The following is a 21,602-nucleotide window of genomic DNA, read 5'->3' as shown; positions in this document are numbered from 1 at the left end:
GTATTGGAACCAAATGCGAGAGGGTGCCAAGGGCACTGAATGCTACCTGATCATATCAAATGGTAGCATCTGGAGCTTGGGTTGCTGACAGTTGGACTGGGGGTTGTGTGATTGTGGAAGCTGCAGGAGCACTGGAGGCATATCATGGGCACTCACTGATTCTGGGGGGACTCCCTTTGCTGCTCTTTCTCTGATAAGGAGTGCTGGGCAAGTTCTGCTGATAGTGAATCTTTGTCTGCCTTATGGAGAACTAAAGGAAATTTTGTGCAGAATCATTTTCTGTTTTATTACATGACAATAAAATCTTGAATCTAAAGTAGGACTGTACCCTTTATTACAAATACCTGGGTTATTGTTAATTAATTAGATGGTATTTGCAACAATAAATTGAGTTTCAATTACTTTTCCAAGTGTCTTTTATTCTTAAATCCACCTTTCTCATTTTAAATATGAATTTAAAAATTGAACGAATGTAGTTTGCTTACACCAGTGATCAACTGTGATCAGATTCATTTGTTTCAGAACTAAATCAGTAATAGCATACATTGTTTGCCCCCTCTGTTCAGGTGAGCAGCATTAAGAAGCTTCGTCCACGGCTGAATGCCATTCTATTCAAGCTTCAGTTTGAAGAGCAGGTGACCAATATCAGACCTGACATTATGGCTGTCACCACTGCATGTGAGGAGATGAAGAAGAGCAAGAGCTTTGGCAAGCTGCTGGAACTGGTGTTGCTGATTGGAAACTACATGAATGCTGGGTCTCGAAATGCTCAGACATATGGCTTCAACATTACCTTCCTGTGCAAAGTAAGTCCACGTATTAAAATTTTGATTTAATCTAAACTAAATAACTTCTAAGTAACACAATAACCAGTGGATGTATCAGGTCAACATGGAAAGGTGAAGGTACAGTGGCACAGCAGATAGCATTGCTGCTCCATTTCCAATCCTATTTATATGGAGTTGGCACATTTTCAGATGGCTGCTTTGGTTTCAACTGTCATGCTGAAGACATACTGGGAGGTTAATTACCACAGAAAAATTATAGGTACGTGGCAAGAAAATTGTGGGAAAGGAGAAGGATGTGGACAATTTCATTGATGGAAAAGGTTGTAGGAAAATATGCACGATTATGGGATTGTCATTGCTGTGAAAGAAGATACAAACTCACTAGGCCAAATACCTCCCTTCTATTTTGTGAAATATGGAGAAGCTAAGTATCCTACTCTGCATAGCCAAAGTAATTATTTTCAGAGGTGTGTTTATAAGTGAAAATACTATTTGCAAACATGATTGAAGCTCAGTCTCGGCTTAAAACACCATTTGCTGAGAACATTATTCATTGTACCTCTTTACCAATGAGATGAAACAAATGGGGTAAAAACATGTAGGATTGAGGGCTAGTTTGAATTCACATGGGTGAATTAATTGTAGAGAGCTTCAGTGATGTTAGATGGAGAGGCATGAAGGAAATGTGAGAATGAAATGTAAAATGGACCTTTTTTAACATTTCTGTCTATAATCTACACTGTGAAGAAAATAATTTGCCCAGTGTTGGAGAGGTTAATTAGCAATCATGAACTATTTTACCATTTAATAAGGGATAGAAACTACTAATTAGAGATTTCATTTTCTGTGGTGAATTTAGTGGACAAAGCAGCATTTTGAATCTACACAAGGACAAAAATGAATTGTTTTTTTTGTGATGCTGACAGCTGAATAATATGAATATTTAACAACTTGTAATTCATAATTCACTTGTTATCTCTTTCATGCCACATGACTCTGGGCAGCTCACAGTTCAACAAATTTTGAAGCGTGTTTTTCATAATTTTAACATTTTTTAATGAAAGGTCATCTCCGTAGACATTATTGCTCTGCTGAGTATAATCAACAATTTTGATTTTATTTCAGATTTCCAGCAGTGATTTGGTTGTCTTCAGGTTTTACTAAACAGGACAGTGTCCTCAGCCCAAGCATTTTCATTCTTTCACAAGGTCAGAAGTGTGGATGGATGTTAGGTGATGAATACACAGTGTTCAATTCCATTCACATATCTTCACTGGATGGCGCATGATCCAGACATTGTTCAGGCATGGACTGATAAATAGCAAGTAATATGAGACTTCTATTTCTGGACATCTGAGATCTTGCCCTCCTTTAGAAAACGTGGCTTCCCCTCTACTGCCATTAACTCAGCCTTCACCCACATCTCCTTCATTTCTTTTTTTTTTGGCAAATTTTATTTATTAGTCAAAATTAGTCATGCAATTAAAATACTATTAAGTATATAATATTTTATCCCATGTAACCTCCCCCAACCCCCCTCTAAACTACCTCCCAAAAAAGAAAGAAAAGATAGAGTAGAAGAGGAGATCAACTTACATAACAACCTTCAATTTTTGCCATAGTTTGGAGCAATCCCATCGATTGTGGGATAAAAAAAATTATTACAAATTCAATCCCATTTATCTCGTATACGGGCTTCAAACCTTAACAAAGAAAGGATAATTACGTAAATTGTACGTTATTCTTTTCAGTGGAATACAAGACCTCATTTTCGAATGCCACCGTTGAATTCTCAAATCAGTCTAATTTTTCCAAGTAATTTCCAAACATTTTCTAGCCACAGCTAATACCAATCTCAAATAAGCAATTTGAGATTTATCTAATTTTAATTCCAAACTCAATTTCTTAATATAACCCAATAGGATATACCATAGGATCAAGCAAAATTTTAAATTTAAATAAAAATTCGAAAAGTTCCTTAATTCTATTACAAAAAGGTTTCACTGTTCCACGTAACCAAGTAGAATGCAAGAAAGAGCCAACTTGTTTTCGACACCTAAAACATAAGTAAAGTTAAATGTCCTTAACTTCTCAGGAGTTAAATACAACTGGGGAATAAAGTTACAATGAACCAGTCTATACCTTACATTTACAATTTTAGTCATACTATCCTCACATATAGTCATCCAATCATCTTGAGAAATAAATATGGATAAAACTTTTTCCCATTTTAATTTAGATTTCTGAATATCTGGCTTAAACATTTCATTCTGTAATAAAGCATACATCTCAAATCCTCTGTTGCCCCCTTCAGTCAGTAAACTTTTAAATTTAGACTGCCTAGGTAACCGTAATGTATGCCCAAAATTATCCAACAACAAGACTCTAACTTGATAATAAGTAAACAAAGTATTTGAAGAAATTTCATATTTCTCTTTCATTCTTTGGAACAAAATAAAATATCCAGCCTCATAACAATCCTCTACCAATTTAATTCCTTTCCGTTCCCATACTTTCAAAATTTGATTATTTAATATAAAAGAAAAAAGCTTATTTTGAAACAAATGAATTTTAGCTGAAATTTTACCTTCCGTACCTATAATTTCATTCTTCTTAGTCCATAACTTTATTAAATGTTTCAACACCGGTAAATTATAAATAAAATGATCCATCCTCTTCTCGTCAATTTGAGATGATTCAATCTTGGCCCAAACCAAGGGTTTATCCATTTCAAACATCCTATTAATAAATTTCAACTGCGCTGATTCATAATAATTCTGAAAATGAGGAAGTTGCAGTCCTCCTAAAGCATATTTCCAAGTCCATTTCTGCAATGACACCCTCTCCATTTTACCTTTCCATAAAAATCTCCTCACCAAAACATTCAAATCTTAAAAAATTTTGGGGGGAATTCTACAAGGAATAGACTGAAAAAAAATATTGAATACGGGGAAAGATATTCATTTTCACACAATCTGTTAGCTAGAACCTTGACAACAGTTTCTACCAATTTAAATCATATTTAATTTTAGACAACAAAGGTAAGTAATTCAATTCATATATATGATTATAATTGCGATCTATTATAATTCATAAATACTTAATTCAATCAGACCACTTAAATTCCACAATATGTTTACAAGACATCAGCTAAAGGCATAATTTAACTTTTAACCCAATTAATCTTGTATCCCAATAATTCACCATACTGTTCCAGTCTTGCATGCAGACTCCCCAAAGATTGTATAGGTTGTGTTAAATATATCAAAATATCATCTGCAAATAAATTTATTTTATATTCATCCACTTTCACCCAACTACCCTTAATATTATCTTGTCTAGCTAACTGAGCCAAAGATTCAATAACCAATGGAAATAGAACTGGTGACAAAGGACAGCCCTGTCTAGTCAATCTAGATAATACAAAAGAAGATACCTGCCAATTTCGCACAACTCTCGTCGTAAGGTTTCTATTTAAAGCCTTAACCGAGCCAATAAAAAGAGGCCCACATTTAAACTTTTCCAACAAAAAAACTCCATTCCACTCTATCAAAGGCCTTTTCTGCATCAAGAGCAATTACCATAGGTTGGTCGGATTGCTCCTGAGAAATATTAATTAAAGAAATCAACTTCATAATATCTGTTGAATAGCGATTTTTAATAAATCCCGCCTGGTCAACATGGATCAAATCTAGTAAATATTTAGCTAGTCTATTAGCTAGAATCTTGGCAACAATTTTATAATCTACATTTAATAAAGAAATAGGTCTATAAGATCCAACTTTTAATGGGTCCCTATCTTTCCGAGAAATATCTGTAATAAATGCTCTAGAAAAAGAATCAAGAAAAGAACCAATCTCTGTCGCCTGCTTCAATACATCCATCACCTCCACATAAAACATATGATTCTCTGCAATTTTTGCCATTTATAACAGGATCCCACCACCAGACACATTTTTCCCTCCCCTTTCTACTTTCCGTTTGGATCACTCTCTCCACGACTCCTTCATCCACTCATCCCTTGCCACCAGCTGCCCCCTTGGTATGAACTCCTGTGCCCACAAGAAGTACTTCATTTGCACTTCCTCCCTCAAAACAAAATTTCCAAGTGAAGCTATGCCTCTGAATCTGTAGGGGTCATTTACTGTTTCCAATGCTCCCAATGAAGCCTCCTCTGCATCAGGGCGACTGGACACAGACTAGGAGATGGTTTCATTCAGCACCTTTGCTTAGTCCACTGCAGAGCAAGAATGTCCCAGTAACCAACCACTTGAATTACACATCCCATTGCCACACTAACGTGACTGTCCATGGCCTCCTACTGATAAATTGAGGACACGTACAAATTGAAGAAATTGCCTTCTATTCTGTCTTGGCAGCTTCTATATTAACCTCCATTTTCCATTAACTCTTTTTCTCTATCTGTCCCTCGCATCTTCTTCCTAGATTCCACCCCTTTCCCTTATCAGAGCTATTTTGGCTTCCTGCCCTTTCCACTCATCAGCTGCTTTACCTTCTATCCTCTTCACTGTTAGCCTGTACGCATTCCCCTCTACCTTTTTATTCGGGAATCTGGCTGATTTTTTTTTTAACACTCCTGATGAAGGACTCAAGCCTAAAACCTCAATTGCATTTTACTTCAGATGGATGCTACATGACCTGCCAAGTTTCTCCAGCACTTTGTGCACTGAAAGTAATGTTCCTGTCTCTAATGTACCAAGCAATATTTATGCACCATCTTTACTTCGGACCTTCCAAATTGCAACACCACACACTTGGTCAAATTAAACAGCATCTGTCATTTCTTTACCCATAATCTATAACTGCTCTATATCCTGTTTTATCCATTGTTGTCCTTTATACTATCCACTTCATTGATTTTTGTTTCAGCTGAAAACTTAGTCAACTCATCAACCTTTTTCATTCAAGCCATTCATGTATTTCACACACAACAGGGCTCCAGCACCAATCTGTGCAGACCGCAACTGGTCATGGACCTCCATCCAGATTAAGACCCTTCTGCCCAGTATCCTATGGGCAAACCATTTCTGAATCTAAACCATCAATCACCAAGGATCACATGCACCTTACCTTCCAGAATAGCCTACCATGATGGACTTTGTCAAATGTCTTTCTGAAGTTAATGTACACAACATCAAATGCCCAGCCAGCTCCCCACCATGACTACCACCCCCCCCACATCTCCATCGGGCACACAAAACTCAAAATGGTCAACCAGTTTACCTATCTCGGCTGCACCATTTCATCAGATGCAAGGATCGACAACGAGATAGACAACAGACTCGCCAAGGCAAATAGCGCCTTTGGAAGACTACACAAAAGAGTCTGGAAAAACAACCAACTGAAAAACCTCACAAAGATAAGTGTATACAGAGCCGTTGTCATACCCACACTCCTGTTCGGATCCGAATCATGGGTCCTCTACCGGCATCACCTACGGCTCCTAGAACGCTTCCACCAGCGTTGTCTCCGCTCCATCCTCAACATTCATTGGAGCGACTTCATCCCTAACATCGAAGTACTCGAGATGGCAGAGGCCGACAGCATCGAATCCACGCTGTTGAAGATCCAACTGCGCTGGGTAGGTCACGTCTCTAGAATGGAGGACCATCGCCTTCCCAAGATCATGTTATATGGCGAGCTCTCCACTGGCCATCGTGTCAGAAGTGCACCAAAGAAGAGGTACAAGGACTGCCTAAAGAAATCTCTTGGTGCCTGCCACATTGACCACCGCCAGTGGGCTGATATCGCCTCAAACCGTGCATCTTGGCGCCTCACAGTTCGACGGGCAGCAACCTCCTTTGAAGAAGACCGCAGAGCCCACCTCATTGACAAAAGACAAAGGAGGAAAAACCCAACACCCAACCCCAACCAACAAATTTTCCGCTGCAACCGTGTCTGCCTGTCCCGCATCGGACTTGTCAGCCACAAACGAGCCTGCAGCTGACGTGAACATTTACCCCCTCCATAAATCTTCGTCTGCGAAGCCAAGCCAAAGAAAGAAGAATCTTTATAATTTGTAGAATAATTTCGCAAAGTATTTATGAATACTAAAGGATTTACATAATCATGAACCTTGACTATAACTTCATTTTTTTTCATTTTCAGGTTTTATATGATCTTGAATATTTCCTAAAATATGCAGAATTTTCTTGCAAAAATATCATAGAATTTCTTATTTTATGGCATTCTAAGCCATCTGTTCACCAAAAAACATTGTGAATCCTTCCCTGTTAAAGGGACAATGCTGACAGAACAGCCATGCTTTTTTAAAAATTTCCTCTGAAAATGTTACTAATGCATTTAAAATCGCAGAATAATGATCTTTCTATTTTCTCAAAAAATGTGGTTAAATTTGCTTGTTTTTTTGAGGGCCAAGAGGAAAATTAACTAATCTCCCAGTAACCTCTCAGAGCACTCTACATTCTCCTATCCATGGTAAATCATGTTTGTTTGGAAAGTGCTTTTTTTTTTTGCAGCACGTGATGAGAAATTATCTTAATGAGTGAAATGCCTTTATGATTATATCCAGCTTGTGCCTCACTCTTCCAAAATTTGAATTAACTATTTCAAATCACAGTGTATGTTTTCAATGTCAGACCATTACACAATTATCATATCACTGTTCATGTATCAATGTTTATTGTCATTTACAACATAACCTGAACTGTTACCTGCAAGTTGCAATTGTTTGGCAGTCAAGGGAAAGCAAGGCATGGCACTCCATGGGGAAAAGGGAAGAAGTACAGATGTGCTCCATCCCTATCTCAATATTTCTGAGAAGCAATGGCTTAACAAGGCAGTTATCATGAGGTATGTGACATTCTGCAGGACTTCACAGCCATCCAAATGTGCCTGGAGTACAGGGGCCTTAAAAGTCAAAGTCATTGTTACTCTCAATGTTTCAACCTCCAGATCACTTTGGGTGACTACTACTGTCTATTGTAACTCCGTGCTGTTTACCTTGCTATACATCATGTCACTTATTCTGTACAGTGTAGGAGAAATTATCTCTTTTACTTTTCCCTCAGTCAGATGGGCATAGTTCAGTGAACACTTGCATTTGCCAGCTTTCTCATATTAAGGACTGGATTAAGTGCTACGAAACGACACTGAGGATATTCGGTGGAGTCTATGGATGCTAAGGCAGATTCAGTGATTTTATTAACATTGTAGGTGGGTATTTTCCCCTGCAACCGCTGCAATCGTGTCTGCCTGTCCCGCATCGGACTTGTCAGCCACAAACGAGCCTGCAGCTGACGTGGACTTTTTTACCCCCTCCATAAATCTTCGTCCGCGAAGCCAAGCCAAAAAGAAGGTGGGTATGTGTAGTGAAATGATTGGTGTGGTCAAAGAAATCAGCCAGTGAAACAGCATCTGTGGAATGAGAAACCAGTCAATGTTTTGGGTCAGTGACCTATCTCGGACCTTGGGAAAGAGTGGAGCATTTACAGTTTTCAAAGTAGAACTGGAGGGAGGGCTGTTGTGAACAATGTGATAAAGGCACTGACAAAAATCCCATTAGAGAGAAGAGAAGTTATTCAAGGTAGATGTATCAAAAATAAATACCCTCTGGAAATCTACAAGGAAACTGCCTCCATCACACCTGCAGACATTACATTTCAGAATTAAATACAAGTGATTGTAGTAAAAATGCACTAAAATACTGGAGGAACTCAGCCAGTCTTTTCAGCATCCATAAAAAGTAAAGATACATTGCCGGCATTTCGGGCCTGAGTTTATATATAAAGTTTCTCCAGCATTTTGTGTTTTTACCTCCAGCATTTCAATATGCTTTCATTACATTCCAGATTCCAACTGTAAAAAGTATATTAAAAAAAAACTTTTATTGTGTTACTCTTAGTTCTTTTTAGACCATAAGATATAGGAACAGAAGGCCATTTGGCCCATTGAGTCCACCATTCCATCATGAGATAATCCATTTTTCTGTCCAGTCCACGCTTCTGTCTTCACCCCATATCCTTTGATAAGCTGACTATTCTGATAACCATCAATCTCTACCTTAAATACACCCGCTAACCTGCCCTCCACACCCACCTGTGGCTGCAAATTGACCACGCTCTACCAAAAGAAATCACTCCCCATCTCTCTTTAAAATGGGCACCCTTCAATCCTGAAGTTGTGCTCCCTTGTACTTGAATCCTCTGCCTTGGGAAGCAACTTTTGCACATTTCCCCTCTCCAAGCCTTTCAACAATCAAAATGTCTCTGAGGACCCCCTCATTTTTTTGATCTCTAAAGAGTATAGTCCAAGAGCTGTCAAATATTCCTCATATGTTCATCCCTTCATTCCAAGAATTATTCTTGTAAATCTTCTCTAAACCTTCTCCATTGTCAGCAAATCCTTTGAAATAAGGAGCCCAACACTATACCCTGTACTGCAAGTATGGCCTCACCAATTCCTTATAAAGCCTCATGGACACATCGCTGATCATATCTGCTATTCCTCAAGATACAAATGTAACTTTGCATTTACCTTCTTCACTATTGACTTACTCTGGAGGTTAACCTTTAGGATATCCTGCTCAAGGACTCTTAAATCTATTTGCACCTCTGAATTTTCTCCATAAAGTGTGCCCTGTTATACCCTCTACCAAAATGCAACATTATATTTCATTTGTCTTTTCTTTGTTTTACTATTTATTAAACCATGACCTTTCCACTAAAGGTCATTCTCCATTGTGTCCAACCCCCTTCTTATTTTACTTCAATTAAATCTCAATTCAACCTTATTTTCTCCAATGAAACCAGTCTCAACCTTTTTAACCTATCTGGTAACTGTGGTCATTCATCCAAGACCATTCTCATAACCATTATCTGGACACTTCACCAGAACTATTTTAGAGTTGCCTTTTTCAGATCTGAAGCAATTTGTGTAAAAAAAAAGTCATTCAGTAATTTTACTTGTTTTTCCAAGGGAATAATTGTTGCTTAAACCATAATTATAAATCTTTTTCAAATCTGGTATCTTAATTTTTTTTTTTTTTCTTAAATACTGAATTCAGTTCTTAAACTTAAACCTTATCCAATCCACTGTTAAAATTTTGTATCTAAAAATACCACCATTAATTTAGTTAATGGTGAAATGACAGCCGTGCTGAAGATTCTGAGCAATATAAATGCAATCTTGATGGGAACTAAGTGAGAAGGCCACTGAATAAATACATGTTTATTAAATCTTGATATAGAGAAGTCATTGTGCACAGTGCACAATATAGTTTTGATGTCATGGTCATTGAAAGTAGGACATTTATACTGAGATTTCACAATATTGAATAACTGATAAATTTTAAGTAACAAGTTGCATCTGTCGGTATTGCAATTTAATCACACAAAAGAAGAATTTGTTTTTTCCTCTCTAGCAAAATTGTAAACCTGTGCACAAAATATTTTGCAGAAATCCTCAGGTTACTGTTTACCTTTATGAATAGTTAAAATAGAATTAAAACTGAGGGGATGGTATCAGCATCTGGTTTCCAAAAGACACTATTCTCTACTCCATGAGGCATTCATTCAAGGAAACATAATGTAGAAACTAAGTTTTGAGACAAAAGTAATGGTCGGAGACCGAAAGACAAAATGTCACCTCACCATCACACAAATCAACTTTGCGATCGAAATGTTGTCATGCAAGGTGAAATGAAATATTCCACCTCAAGCAATGGGTTGATAAAATAATGAACTTTGATTCTGTGGGCAAGATATGAATTTGTAGTCACATCACAATTCTGTCAAATATTGTAACCACCATTTATATTTTAACCACATCTAAAATTTCAGCTTGTGATAATTAGAAGGAACTCTTTAATAGGGAAGAATAAAGCAAGGCTGGGAATAAACTGTTCTTGTTTTGCATAGTCTGTTTAATACATTTTCCAACACATTAGTTGTATCATTGATAATGGAACTTTTTTTTTGCTTGATTAGTTTCGGAATTAAGGATTATTTTGTTGTGGTTAATCACCTTCAACATGAGTACAAATAATTTCCTTATTTTCCGATGAACCTTTTAGCATCCTCTTAAAAGGATAGGGCTGTAGTGGGGTCGCTATGGTTATAGCTCGAGGTAGAAAGAAGACTTGCAAACCAAAGGAGTGTAATTGACTTTATTGGGCTGCAACTCTGCCTTTTCTAGGCAGCCAGCCATGTCACCACCGGGGCGTTGCTTGAGCGAGGCCAGTTGTCTCAGATACGCAAGCCCGGATTGGACCCCCTGTGATCTGCTGGCTGTGATTAGCCGATTCGACTGCTATTCCTGCGGCCTACAGGAGCAGGCGTCTCATCCAGCGTGCTGTTTGCCCTATCGTCGGGTTCGACAACTGTTTGCTGTGTTGGCCCATGGAGTGGGTTGCAGTCCACTACACGATGCCCCCCAGAATCAGCAATTGGGACACTGTCTTTTGGCGGCCGACCCCTGAGCTGTGGGGTCGGGTGAGTAATGGGCTGGTTAACGTCCCATGGGCCAGTTTTGGCCAGTTGAATAACACGAAGGTGGAGCCATAGTGGCTTGCGGTCTGAGCAAAGTAATGGAAATGCCGAATTGCCAGGTATAATGCTAACAGCTCCCTATCAAATGCAATGTACTTGAGCTGAGGTGGCCTGAGATGTTTACTGAAAATGGCCAGTTGCTGCCACTCTCTGTTAACCAATTGCTCAAGTACATCCCCGACCGTTGTGCTGGAGGCATCTACAATGAGGGCAGTCGGGGCATCTGTCCTTGGATGAACAAGGAGGGTGGCTTTGGTTGCTTGAAAAGCCTCGGTCACTTCCTGTGTCCATTGAATGTCTTTACTGGGCCCTGCAGGCTGCTACAGGTATGAAAGGATGATAAAAATTGACCATACCTGCAAACTCTTACAGTCCCTTCACGGTAATAGGTCTGGGGAAGGAACAAATAGTGTGTGGGCGTCCTGGCCCCATGTTGGTCTATGCGATGGGCCAGGAAGTCAATTGTCTCTCAGTCAAACTGGCGTTTGGCCGGATTAATGGTTAAACTGAACTCCTGTAGCCTGGAGAAGAATAGTCTTAAGTGAACAGCATGCGCTGTGTGGGTGTGGCTGGGTATTAAAATGGCATCAAGGTAGATGAAGGTGAAGTGCAGATCCCAGCCCACTGCATCCATATACCTTTGGAAAGTCTGAACCCCATTTTTCAGACTTAATGGCATACAGAGGAATTCACACAATCTCAAGGGAGTTATGATGGCAGTTTTTGGAATATCATCAGGGTGGACTGGGATCTGATGATAACTCCTGATGAGGTCCACCTTGGAGAATATATGTGCCCTTTGCATATTAGCTGTGAAGTCCTGGATATGGGGCATGAGATATCTGTCAGGTGAGGTGGCCTCGTTAAGGCGGCAGTAGTCTCCACATGGCCTCCAATCTCCAGCTGCCTTGAGTATGATATGGAGTTGGGAGGCCCATGGACTATCAAAGCACTGCTCAATGCTGAGTTCCTCCATCTTTTGATACTCTTCTCTAGCCAGGTTGAGTTTCTTGGGAGAAGATGCCACGCCCTGGCGTGGAGGGGAGGGCCACCATAATAATTTAGTGTCTCATCCCGTGTTTTGGTTCCGCTGAGTTGAAATGGGGTATAGTGATGGAGGGGAATTCTGCTAAGACTCAGGCAAATTCATTGCCGGCAGTACACACTGAGTGTAGATGGGGTTTAGTAAGTTCGGTGCCCTTGAGTGAGAGTGTCTGAAATGTCTGGGTGTGTACCAGCCGACACCCCTTAGTGTCCACCAGTAGCAAGTTGGCTCTCAGGAAATCGGCACCCAGTAACGGTTGTTGAACAGCCGCCATCTGTAATGTGGACCAACTTTATTGCAGGTGAATTGTCGGTCCCCAAAGTGGAGGGGAATTGTCTGGGTGCTGAATGTTGGAGCTGTTTGCTACTCAAAGCTCTCGGCCCACCTTGCTGCTGCGGACTTTGAGGCTGGATGGGGGAAAGGATGCTGTACTGTGCTCCGGTGTCTACCAAGAAACATCGGCCCGATAGGGAGTCTTGGATGTTGAGGAGGCTCTGCTGTTGGTTGGTCATCGCAGCCATCAATGACGGTTGGCTTTGGCATTTCCCTGGAATGAACAGGGGGAGCGGCGTTGATGGGCCTCGATATCCCACTTTGATAATAGAAACAGTGTTTCTCACTGTTGGGGTGTGTCGATCGGATGGTCGGTCGACGGGTTTCCTGGCTGGGTGTTGCTGATGAGGTGCCGTTACCTGTTCAAGCAAAATGCAGGCATCCCTCTTTGCCACCCATAGCACGTTTCCTTGGGCAGCCACCCTCCTGGGGTTGTCGAAGTCCTCCTCCATGAAGAACAGCCGGATGTCTTCAAGCAGCCGCTCCAGAAAGATCTGCTGGAACAGCAGGTAAGAGGTGTGGCCATCATTGAAAGTGAGCATGTCACTCATGAGGGCGGAAGGGTCCCTGTCCCCCAAACCCTTGATTCGCAGCAGTCAGGCCGTGCGCTTGAACTTTGAGAGCCTGAAAGTGCGGGTTAACAGTGGCCTTCCTTGTTGTGGAGGTTGCTGGAGGAAGTCAATGATGTGGGCTGCAGTGTCTTGATCGAGGGAGCTGACCACGTGGTAGTAGCACCTGTCGTCTGCAGAGATCCAGCGAATGGTGAACTGCACCTCAGCCTGCTGGAACCACACCCATGGTTGCAAAGTCCAGAAGCCCGCAGCTTCAATGCTATGATGTTGATGGTAGGCTGTTTCTCCATTGTTGGGTGCAAAGTGCCATTTAAACCAGTCGGAGTCACCACTGTAGCAGGGTCACTATGGTTATATCTCAGGTTATAGCTTGAGGTAGAAAGAAGACTCGCACACCAAGGGTGTGTAATTGACACTACTTTGTTGGGCTGCAGCTCTGCCTTTTATAGGCAGACAACTGTGTCACCACCGGGGCGTGGCTTGAGTGAGGCCGGCTGCTGATTGGTTGTCCCAAATGCGCGACCCCGGATTGAAACTCCTGTGATCCGCTGGCTGTGATTGGCCGATTCGACTGCTATTCCTATGGCCTATGGGAGCAGACATCTCATCCCACGTGCTATCTACCCTATCATCGTGTTCAACGTTTTTGCTGTGTCGGCCTGTGGAGTGGACTGCAGGACACTACAGGTCATCATTGCAATATTTCATCTGAAAGAAAGGTGGAAAATGTTATTATGGATAATTAAATAAATATTTTCAGAATGTTTGCTTCCTGAAAAAATAATGAATTGTCAAAGACAACTTCAAACTGAACACAGATATTTTCAGATTTGCTGCATCGTGTATACAGTTGGAGAAGCATTAAATTAACTTTTGCTGAATTTATCATGTCATTTGCATAATATATCCCTGAGCCAAGCTTTCAGGTTGATGGCACATGTTGCACAACGAATGTGAGGAGCCCAGAGTTTGTCTTGCTCACCAATTGTACAACCATGGAACCATAGAACACTACACTGAAGAAGAACTCATGAGCTTGCTGCATCTTTGAGCCTTGTGTATACTCACCACAAATGTAACAATGTATTGCAGCTGTTGCGTCATTGCTTTCTGCTGTATTGAATGTCCTGAAGGCAATAAATGCTATTGTTAAGGGCGCTCACTATGTTATTGCCTGAAGAACATGTGCATCAACATGTGTTCAATCTATATCAATGTGATGCACATCATCAGTTTGAGTTGCTTTTATAGCCTGTCTGCATCTATCCTGACGAAGCATGCCGAGGCCGAAGACAGTATTGACATAGCACCAGCACGGAGTTCATGCCCAAGCATGCTTGGACTAGCCAAAAGAAATTACTCTTTGGACATTGTACGAATAGACTTAAAATATGACATGAAATCACAAAAATAAGTTGTTTCTAAAAAATGATATATACGATAGGCAAGGTTTAAGGTGAATTTCATGATCAGCAGCCCAACCGTGTTCGAGAAGTAAAATCTTCATTGCCCAGTGTTAGTTAATCTTTTACTCTCCCGGTGTTACTTCATTTCATTCATAAAGGACATGCTTAATTTCAGTCGCATGGGGAGATTTTTCTGTTTCTTCCTTTGGCTGTTCTGTCACTGCAAGAAATGTGCAAAAGAGGCATGTGTTTGTGAAAGAACCTGTCCATTTTTCTCATTGGCATCTGCAAAGTGGACCAACTTTATTGCAGGGAATTAATTATGAACTATCCACATACTAGGAACTCAAGCAACTCCGTATAAAAGGCTAGGAGAATTCCACGGAATGCTTTACATGTCCCACAGTGGCAATCTTCATCAATTCTTTGAGTAATTTTCTGCCTTTTTAATTATATTTTTAACTCTATATTTATTAAGAGTTAATGGAATGATCTAATAAGAGTTCATTGAAGTGATGAACTGTTAAGACAAGGTAACTAGGGAATGATGTCCTTCCACCAACCTGAATCACATTTTTGCTAATGGGATAATCAATCGAAGAGAATGAAGATATTTAAGTTTTGAATAGCATTGACTGTTGCTGCTCTAACAGTCAATAAACTACAAGGGATTAGTTCAGATGAAAGAATATTTTAAGTATATCAGCCAAAGGGATGAGGACAGAAATTTGTGAAGAAATCAAAGCAATGTTTTCTAATTTACTATGCTGATCTGAATGTCAGATACATTTACTCACTGCTGAAGATTCCATTTAGTCTTTGAAAGCCCATCAGGGTGTGTCCCTTGGTTGGGTGTCAGTACAATGCTGCCTGAGATGTCGCTTTGCATCCATGGCAGCCAACAAGAATGCCCATCTATTTCAGGACCAAGCAAGATCAAGTTGGAGGTAAATTGGATCAATAGACAGAGCTCTGGAGGAACTTGGTGGGTCAGCAGCATCCGTGGAAAGCCTAGGCGGTCAACATTTCGGGTCTTAAACCCTTCATTATGGATAGTGAGGACAGGGCAGATGAAAAATAAAAATGTGGGTGGGGAGAGAAAGAAGTGTACTGATTGGCAAGTGAGAAGTGGTTGGGGGAAAATCCAAAAGGTTTTGCAGAATGTTTCAGTTTAATAACTTTTAATCAGTTCTTGAATCAAATGATCTGTTTTAGGGAATTTTGTTTCATGTAAATTGACTGCCTTGACACAACAGTAGAATCTAAAGGGCTTTTGAACATTTATATATTGCAAGTTTGCTTGTTTTCACATTGGATGTAATGAGCGTAAAGATTTACATAGCTGTGGTTGGTCTGAAGGATGAGTGTTGTGACTAAAATAATTTTTATTTGAATAAAATATTATTTACAGTAACTCATTGCAGATGCTAGTTTCATAAATTTAGAACAAACGTCCAATAAGTATTTAACTACCTTCTTTTGCGTGAACTGTTGAGTTGATCTCAGTGAATATTGTCTTTTACTTGCTAACCTATTGTGATAATAGAAATGTGTAGTGTAATAGCAGCTGACCATGGCAGGAAAAGCTTAAAAGAAAAGTTGAGAGAGAACTGGAAAGAGATCTCTTTCCTTTGTGAAGGCCAGGGTGCCCTGGAATGGGTTCGGCCATTCCAGAGAGGGGCCAAAAAAAAGGGTGGGGAATCTGTGGAATTTATTGCCATAGAGGGCAGTAGAGGCAGGTTCATTGAATATATTTAAGAGGGAATTAGATATTTTTCTTCAGTTTAAGGGAATTAGGGGTTATGGAGAGAAGGCGAGGACGTACTAAACTTTAAGATCAGCCATGATCTCATTGAATGGCGGAGCAGGCTCAAAGGGCCATATAACCTACTCCTGCTCCTATCTTCTATGTTTTTTTTCTATGACCTAAAGCATTCACTGAAAATTACTGTAAAATTATGGATATGAACTTTCTCAAATGAAATTGATGAGAAGAGTAAGCAGAAAATTGTTGGTACTTTGTAATTGATTTATGAAAAATAAATGCCATATGATTTGAGCATGGTTAACTTTTTTATGATCCTCAGCTGAATGATACCAAATCATCAGACCAGAAAATGACATTTCTGCGTTTCCTGGCACAAGTTTGTGAGCAGAAATATCCAGATGTTCTGAAGTTTACGGATGATCTACAGAATGTGGACAGGGCCGCAAAAGGTATTGTTTTAAAGAATATTATCTAAAGATGGAATGTGTATTCAAATTGATTTTTTTTTAGTTACATATTTTATGATTATCACTGTATAATTTTAAATGTGTTTGAACCATGAGATCATGTTATGTAGGCAGATCAATCAAAATGTACAGTAAAAAATTTTTTAAAGTACTTCCGCACTCAAATGCTCATTTCCCACCACAATTATGCAGTTTTAATCTTGCCTTCTGTGGGTGAAATCTTGAGTGAATTGAGCTGCTTTTCATTTTGTCGCAGTGAAACGTTAGACTGCAAACTTTTCCCACGTGCTATATCGTGAATTGAAATATCATTTCTAGCATTGTTTATTTCCTTGTTTACATGCAGTCTGCAGGAACTCTATTCTGATAGTACTTCACAGTTTGCTTCTGTATCATAATAAACATAATATACAATGTCTTAGATAATAGTAAGAAAATAGTTGGGATTTCCCCCACTGAGTTTTGTGAACCATTTCTGTTCATTTACAGGTCATTTGACTTGAAAAATGGACAATGCTCGTTTTTTTTTCATATGTTATTTATTAATCAGAAGGCACAACAATAAGGCAGTTCAAATTAGGATTGTGTTTTGTGATTTGGGACCATTTATTTCTGAGAGCATGAAAAGCTAGAAAACAAATTTCACTCAGACACTGGCTTGTGCACCTAATAACAATGCCAATTTCAAAAATCCTGCTTCAATGAGTGGCAGCTAATTTGTAATTGGAATTTTGCTTGCCTATGACATCAGACAAGTAAATCTTAAACTACCTTTTTCCATTTTTCTATTTTGATTGAACACCAATTCTTATGGGGAAAATACTTGGATAAATATCATTACTGCCATTTTCTTGACATTTCTGGACACCATTGTGTTAAAATACAATCAGGTATATCAATATCTGCTGGTAATGATACACTAGGCAGCACAGCTGGCATAGCATTTAGCACAACACCTTTACAGCTATGGCCGGACAGGGGTTCAAATCCCCTACTGTCCGTAAGGAGTATGTACATTCTCCCCGTGTTTGTGTGAGTTTTCCACGGGGGCTCCAGTTCCCTCCCACTGTTCAAAATGTACTGGGGGTTAATGGGGTATAAATTGTGGCATGAACTCCTGGGCTGAAATTGCCTGTAATTGTGTTGTATGTTTAATTTTTTTTTATTTTAAGTATTAGTTCCATATTTTTCAGACAAGGCTTTAGGCATTCTGAAGAACATTACAGCATAGAAACAAGCCCCTGCACCCCTTCTAGTCTGAGTCAAACCAATTTTTTGTTTCTAGTCCCATTGATTTGGACCCAGTCCATAGCTCTCTCCTTACCTCTCCCATCCATGCACCTATCCAAAATATTCTTAAATGTTAAAATTGAGCCCACATTCAGCACTTTAGCTATATGTTCATTCCATACTCTCTGTGTGAATTTCACCCTAAACTTTAGCCCATGTCCTCTGGTTTGTATCTCACCTTTCTTTGGCTTGGCTTCGCGGACGAAGATTTATGGAGGGGGTAAAAGTCCACGTCAGCTGCAGGCTCGTTTGTGGCTGACAAGTCCGATGCGGGACAGGCAGACACGGTTGCAGCGGCTGCAGGGGAAAATTGGTTGGTTGGGGTTGGGTGTTGGGTTTTTCCTCCTTTGCCTTTGTCAGTGAGGTGGGCTCTGCGGTCTTCTTCAAAGGAGGTTGCTGCCCGCCAAACTGTGAGGCGCCAAGATGCACGGTTTGAGGCGATATCAGCCCACTGGCGGTGGTCAATGTGGCAGGCACCAAGAGATTTCTTTAGGCAGTCCTTGTATATTTTCTTTGGTGCACCTCTGTCATGGTGGCCAGTGGAGAGCTCGCCATATAACACGATCTTGGGAAGGCAATGGTCCTCCATTCTGGAGACGTGACCCACCCAGCGCAGCTGGATCTTCAGCAGCGTGGACTCGATGCTGTCGACCTCTGCCATCTCGAGTACTTCGACGTTAGGGATGAAAGCGCTCCAATGGATGTTGAGGATGGAGCGGAGACAACGCTGGTGGAAGCATTCTAGGAACCGTAGGTGATGCCGGTAGAGGACCCATGATTCGGAGCTGAACAGGAGTGTGAAAAAAGCCTATTGACATTTAATCTTTCTATCCCTTCATAATTGTAAATATTCCTATCAAATCTCCCCTCATTATTTTACGCTCTAGGGAATAAAGACTTAACTTGTTTAAACTTTCCCTGTAACTCAGTCTCTGAAGTCTAAGCAACATCCTAGTAAATATTTTTTTGCACTCTATCTTATTGATATCTTTCCTGTAATTAGATGACCAAAATTGTACACAATACTCAAAATCTGGTCTCACTAATGTCTTGTACAACTTTACCATAACATCCTAATTCCAATACCATGCTTTGATTTATGAAGGCCAGTATGTCAAAAGCTCTCTTGTCAACCCTATCTACCTGTGACACCACTTTCAGGGAATTATGTATCTGTTTTCCCAGATCCCTCTATACTATTGGACTCTTCAGTGCCCTACCATTTTTTGGGTTTGCCTACCCTTGGTTTGCCTGCCCCCCCCCCCCACTAATCACATCTGTGAATTCAGCCTATTTTCCAGCTGGTCCAGATCCCACTGCAAGCTTTGAAAAATGTCTTTGTTGTCCACATTGCCTCCAATCTTAGTGTCATCTGCTGATCCAAATTATCATGTTATCATCCAGATCATTGATAGAGATAACAAACAACAATGGTCCAAGCACCGATCCCTGAGGCACACTACTAGTCACAGGCCTCCTGTCTGAGAAGCAATCATTCACCACAATTCTCTGGCTTCTCCTGTCTACCCATTGTGAAATCTAGTTTACTACTTCACCATGAATATCTAGCATCTGAACCTTCCTGACTAATCACCCATGTGGGACCTTGTCAAAGGCCTTACTGAAGTCCATGTAGACACGATCCACAGCCTTGCTTTTCCTGGTAACCTCCTAGGAAAAACTATATAAGATTAGTTAAGCATGACCTACCATGCTGAAACCCATGTTGATTATTCCTAATTACTTCCTGGCTATCAAAATAATTGCATATCTGAACACCTTCCAATAATTTACTTACTACTGACATCAGGCTCACTGGCTTATAATTTCCAGGGTTACTTTTGAAGCCTTTTTTAAACAATGGAACAACATAAGCTCCCCTCCAATCCTCCGGCACCACACCCATGGCTTAGGACATCAGTCAATGTCCGAGGGAATATTTGTCAGGCCCTGGAAATATATCACCTTTATTTGCTTTAAGGCAGCAAGCACTTCCTGCTCTTTAATCTGTATAGGTTCCAGGATCTCGCTGCTTATATTCCTTACTTCCCACTACTCTGTGCCCATTTCCAGAATTAATACTGATTGGGGGTAAAAAAAATTTCTAAGAACTCCCCCATCTCTTGGCTCTATACAAAGCCGACCACTCCGATCCTCAGGGTGACCAATTTTTTTCCTTGCTACCCTTTTGCTGTTAATATACTGTAGGAACCCTTAGGATTTTCCTTCACGTTGTCTATCAAAGCAACCGTGTGTCTTCTTTTACCTTCCCTGATTTGTTTCTTGAGGATTTCTTTGCATTTTTTTAAGCTCCTCAAGTGCCCCATTGGCTCCATGTTGCCTACACAGTAATTTTTTGATTATCTGAAATGCTTTGGACCTGACTTATGTTGGTTATATGGATTTTTTTGGATAATTGAGAAATTTCTTTAAGAAGCCCAGTAGCATCAGCAGAATACTTGCATTGGCTCTCGTTGATCCCTGGCACCTTCCCACCATTGTCGCCAATCCTGTCTGGGAACCCAAGGTCCCTGCTCCTGCCCTGGAGCTTGAAGTCCTACCTCACCTATAAGTGGTAGGAGACTGCATCGTGTTTGTCCTCCGCCAGAATTTCAGCGACCCTGCTGAAAAGAGTATTTGACAGAGGGAGTGACTCGGGCAAGCGGGGAGAAAGCAGCAGTGCGGCTCGAGTGGGGGGAGAGTGCAGCTTAGGTGGGCGAGTGGGGAGAGAGAGTGTGGTATTCAATTCAAATTCTGAGAATGGCACAATGCAATCCGATATTCAATAATTGTGATAGAATGATTTTCAAATAGTTGAAAACGTACAATACCTGCAAGACACCTCTCTTCTGAACTAGATCCCCAATATCCCTCAAAAACCAAGGTTCCCTATGCCTGCTAACCTTGTCTTTAATCCTGCCAGGAACATACAGACCCTGCACCCTCAAAGTTTCATCTTTGTAATTAATTTAATGGAAGTCATTTTTGATTATTAATGAAAACAAGGAAGAGGAAAAAACAAAGTTACCTCAAATGTTCTGAATGAAAAATGAGAAAATCAAATTCCATTGGTAACTGCCTTGACTGTGTCACGCATCCTCCTTGAACAACTCACCAAATCACAAAATCTCACATTTTTCAAGATTAAAAAATGGACATTTCACATAGATTTCGTTACATTGAAATTAAGTGGCTCTATTTATAATTTTGAGGGATGCTGTTCCATCCATCATGCTTGTATTTGCACTTTGAAACGGCGATCCATTTAGCCTAGCTTTTAAATTCATGCTTTTTACGAATATCTATAATTCCCTTTTGAAAGTTTGTATTAGATCTTTCAACATTCTTTCAAGATTATATTTCAGAGCAAAACAACTTGTTTTGTAATTTGCACAAAAATGCCA

The 21,602-nt window shown here is 40.2% G+C and overlaps 1 protein-coding gene across 5 annotated transcripts in view; it reads left to right on the top strand.

The window, feature by feature from the left end:
* The window catches only part of LOC138739144 (protein diaphanous homolog 3-like), a 481,652-nt gene that overhangs the window by 232,865 nt on the left and 227,185 nt on the right, over window positions 1–21,602 (top strand). For all 5 annotated transcript variants that reach the window (XM_069890655.1, XM_069890654.1, XM_069890657.1 and 2 more), the window contains 2 exons: window positions 567–806; window positions 16,761–16,890. In XM_069890655.1, the coding sequence (XP_069746756.1) occupies window positions 567–806; window positions 16,761–16,890 (370 nt within the window). The remainder of the gene's footprint in view (window positions 1–566; window positions 807–16,760; window positions 16,891–21,602) is intronic.

This window comes from Narcine bancroftii, chromosome 7 (genome assembly GCF_036971445.1).
Source record: "Narcine bancroftii isolate sNarBan1 chromosome 7, sNarBan1.hap1, whole genome shotgun sequence".
Taxonomy (NCBI): domain Eukaryota; kingdom Metazoa; phylum Chordata; class Chondrichthyes; order Torpediniformes; family Narcinidae; genus Narcine; species Narcine bancroftii.
The sequence above is the reverse complement of the archived record's forward strand: the minus strand, read 5'-3'. Positions and strand labels throughout refer to the sequence as shown.